The sequence below is a fragment of the Zootoca vivipara genome, chromosome Z1 (genome assembly GCF_965207765.1).
Source record: "Zootoca vivipara chromosome Z1, rZooViv2.hap1.1, whole genome shotgun sequence".
Taxonomy (NCBI): Eukaryota; Metazoa; Chordata; class Lepidosauria; order Squamata; family Lacertidae; genus Zootoca; species Zootoca vivipara.
This window is the reverse complement of record NC_142583.1, coordinates 64,254,384-64,258,735: the sequence shown is the minus strand read 5'-3', so window position 1 is coordinate 64,258,735 and position 4,352 is coordinate 64,254,384. Positions and strand designations below refer to the sequence as shown.

General features: G+C 49.8%; 1 protein-coding gene across 1 annotated transcript; it reads left to right on the top strand.

Moving 5' to 3' along the window:
- Nucleotides 1–2,161: 2,161 nt before the first annotated feature.
- LOC148687401 (endogenous retrovirus group 3 member 1 Env polyprotein-like) lies at nt 2,162–3,838 on the top strand (the record flags this gene model as incomplete). Its single annotated transcript, XM_088660605.1, has 1 exon — nt 2,162–3,838. A coding segment is annotated over one exon (708 nt), but the record flags the coding sequence as incomplete, so codon positions are not given.
- Between the last annotated feature and the right edge of the window lie 514 nt (nt 3,839–4,352).

Sequence of the window (4,352 nt, the reverse complement as noted above, 5' to 3'; positions counted from 1 at the left end):
CATAAACCCTCTGATCCGATCACGCTCACTTCGGCCCAATGGCAGGTCATCCATCTGATTGAAGAGGCCCTGCAGACCAGGTGGGTGGACCGGGCCGTTTCTAACATTTCCATCTCTCTGGTGCTCTTGAATACCCCCTCCTTGCCCACGGCCGCCCTTATTCAATCTCCCCCCTCTGATTCAGTGCGGATCCTGGAATGGTTGCACCTCCCCCATACCCCCCGCGCTACCATCAATCCCAAACCCTCTCAATTTGCCCAGCTTTGCGCCAGAGGCCGCCTCCGTGCAAAAGCTCTCATTGGTTGCGAACCTGAAACCCTTTTTGTGCCTTGCTCTCTGATTAATTGTGAGGCCCTGCAGGCCGCTCTTGCCGATTGGCCTGGCAGGGTGAGTTGCCATCCTCCCTCTGATCCCCGGTTCCAACTTCTACGCAATGTTCCTGAGACGAAAGTCCTCTCACTTTCAGTCTTATAACTCTGACCTCTCAATTATTAAAAGCACTAACAGGGATTTCTGAGGTAAATCAAACCTCCCACTTATCCCTCTAGCCTTTTTTTAAACCCTCTAGCACTTGTGGGTTTTCAAAAATAAAAGAGAGTCCTCTTCCAGCCTAAACGTGGCCAGGTACCTATATAGACTTGGAGCTATAAATAAGACTGTTCCTATATGTATTCAGATAAGGGTTTTCACTTCATTAGAAACTCCCTTACTGTAAAGCTAGCCTCCTTCCTGAGGTAACTTTATTATCGCTCAGAACCTGTCTCCTCCTTTAGCCCCCCTCCTTTTCTTGGTGCACTCTCAGACACAATTAACCTTCCTCCTCTAAAAGGCAGTTTTGACAGTTTAAAAGAGTTCCCCACCAACTGGGTTCCAACTCCTTGCCTTCCAGCGGTTCCCAAAGCAACCCATCAATCTTATCTTGGATAGTTTGCATGTTACTCAGATCCTGCTTACCATCTATGCTGCCTACCTTTCCCCCTCAATTGAACCCGATCTTCTGTCCCTCTTCATTGTCCTCCAGCAGGCTATAATGAGCCGTCCTGTTCCCTTTTTTGCTGCGCATATCAGAAGCCATCAGCCCTTTCTGGGCCCACTGCAGGAGGGCAATGACCGCGCAGATCATGCTGCAGCTCAGGGCCCTTCTCTGTTCCCACTGCATGCCATGACTCCGTGGGAAAGCCATTCCTTCTATCACCAGAACAAAAAGGCCCTCATGAAGGAGTTCGCCATCACAGGGGCAGAGGCAGCGGCTATTATTCAACAGTGCCCCACTTGCAGCCGCCAAGCTGCCTCCGTCCCCATTGGGGTGAACCCGAAGGGCACATCTGCCTGTCAAATTTGGCAGATGGATGTTACCCAATACCCATCCTTTTCCCCTTGGAAATTTCTCCATGTCTCAGTTGATACCTTCTCTGGTTTTATTGTTGCCTCCCCCCAGCGAGGTGAGGCTGTAAAACATGTTATCAATCATTGCATTCGCTCTTTTTCGGTCCTCGGCCGCCCAAAAGAACTGAAGACCGATAATGGCCCTGCTTATGCTAGCTCGGCCTTTGCACAATTTTGTCACCAATGGAACATAATCCATAAATTTGGCATTCCATACAATTCTCAAGGGCAGGCCGTTGTGGAACGTGCTAATCGCACCCTCAAAACGGCCCTCGATCGCCTTGAGCCCCATAAGGGTGCCCCTACCCTTCCAGAATTCCAAAATCGCCTCAACCTGTGCCTGTTCATTTTGAATTTTTTGAATCTCACGGGTTCGCCACCGACGTCTGCGGCCACCCGTCATTTCTCTACTTCCCCAGCAGCCCGCCCTGTCAAACCGTTGGTTCTCTTCCGTCATCTACCGGATCCAACGTGGAAAGGTCCTGGGGAACTCATCACGCACGCCAGAGGTTATGCCGCCGTCCAGTTCCAAGATGAAGTCATCTGGGTTCCTGCTCGGGCCGTCCGGCCCTATCATCCCCCACCTTCCCCTTCTCCTCCTCCTCCTCCTACCCCTCCCCCCTCCTCTTGATTCCTCTGCAGGTGCCGATGATTGTCATCAGTGCATCACTAAGGCACGGAAAGGGGGAGCAGTCACCTCAACGCTGGTCTACCATACTCAGCAACCCCGCGCCTGTCGCCCCCTACATCGCACCTGTCTGCATAATTCCACCATAAGTACCTGTGTGCCGACAATCCACAGTGGCAATATGGCTCCCCCGAGGCATGGCTCCCTTGTGCTGGCTCCACCCGCTGCAGCGGCTGGCAGTGTGTCTGTGATTATACGGGGGGTGGCTACACTGGCTGCCCCTATGTTACTTCCTTTTACCGGGACCGCGCCAATATTGTCTCCCTGACTTTCAGTCGCAACCATCCAGCAGTTGCCAGCTATGGGTTCGATATCGATGGCCCCGGCTCCGACCCCATCACATACATCACTGTCACGGTCTCCGAACTGTTTGAAGGCTCCCAGCGCTCATTTCATTGGTCCGTTTATGACTCTCTAGAACAATTGTCCTCCAACCCATTGCAACTTAGCCAAAAGGCTACTAATTTGTTTTTGGAAATGGCAGAGGACATTGCAAAAGAACTCAGCATTAAAAATTGTTTTGTATGTGGAGGGACCAACATGGGTGAGCAGTGGCCGTGGGAGGCTCTTGAAGCCTCCCCTGAAACCTTCAACAATATGTCCATAGCGGGTAACATTACGGCCCGCACATCCAATCAGGACTTGATTTGGTCCCTCACCACAAATCTGGTCGGTCATAATTGCTTCACCCGCAATGGCTCAACTCCTGTTGGTGACCTCATTTGTTTGGGCCTATGGGACAATACTTATACCTCATGGACCTCCCCCGGTAATTTGAGTGCCCCTCCCCGGTAATTTGTGTCCCTTCTCCCCTTCCTAAATTCCTCTGCCTCCATCCCCTGGAAAATTCAATCTTACCAACTGTTGTCTCCAAATCAATCCGGTTGGTAAGGTGGTACAGACACTCACTACAGAGCTTCACCAATTGACACACAACCCAGACCAAGTTTGGAAAGGGTTTAGTTTGCATGATGTTTTTGGATCCTGGTTCCCAAAGCTCCCAGGGTTACAGGCCATTGTGGCCCTCACTGGTTTTATAGCCATTGGATGTATTTTGCTTCCCTGTGTGTTACCTATTCTAATGAGAACCATTACCAATAGCCTGTCAGTAATTGCAGAACGCAAAGCAGCTGCCCAAGTTATGCTTCTCCTTGCCCAGCAACACATTACCCCCATCGCTCCACCTCCCTCCCCAGTGGGGGACCTTCTGGCTCTCGATCCATGGGAAGGTACCTCTCAGACCAGATCTCTTAGCCTTGAAAAAACAAAAACAGTGGACATGTGGGAATAATGCAGCCACATCCTAAAGCCATGAAATGGTGCTTCTGCGCTCCACTCTCCAAGTGGTATGCAGGCACCATGGCAAGATCGGCTAGGCATAACGAGCCGGATGTAGAGTCTGTACTTCTCCCCATACCACAAGATAGATGGTCCTAGGAAGCCAAGCCAGCCATGAGGAACATCTCACATACATCACAAGTTATCCATTCCTGAGGTCATGCCAGTCCTGGGAACGTCTTCATCCATCTTTAATTATTCATTCCCCAGGAGCTCAAACTTCCCATGGGAAACATGCATACTATGGAGAACAATAGGGTCTGAGCATATATGGGCATAAGAGTGTTCTGCTGATATTATTGGCTATTGCTATATAGGTGTATTGTAATGATTGGTTTATGGCTATTGCATATGCATTTATTATACCTAATAAATATGTGGTCACGAGAGAGCTCGGGGCTCTCGTCCCACAACTGGTTGACTCTATCAGCTGTCTGTCGTCCTTCACGAAAGCCCACCGTTTGTAAAAGCCTCGGTGATACCCTTTGCTGCTACAGCTGGCTGTTAGCAGCTGGCTGTTACTTTGTAACAAGCCTTGCTGCTACACTCCAAGCTGCTAGGACCCCTGGCTGTTACATCTGGCTGTTACACTGCGGGAGGCAGTGGAAGACAGGAGTGCCTGGCGTGCTATGTTTCATGGGGTCACGAAGAGTCGGACACGACTAAACGACTAAACAACAACAACAACAACAACAACCTGTATCTGCCAGGAGACTTGCATTGTCCATATAATTTTTGAGATACTCTTTGAAAATGGACCATTCTTTATTGACTTTTTGAATAATATTTCCTCTTATTCTCCCTGTTGATTTTGCAAGATGTAAGTATTCAATCATTTTTGCCAACCAGAGCAACATGTGGCCTTCCATCCCCACCCAAACATAATCAATGGCTAGCAATGATGAGGAGTTCAGTCAAGCAACATCAGGAGGGACATGGG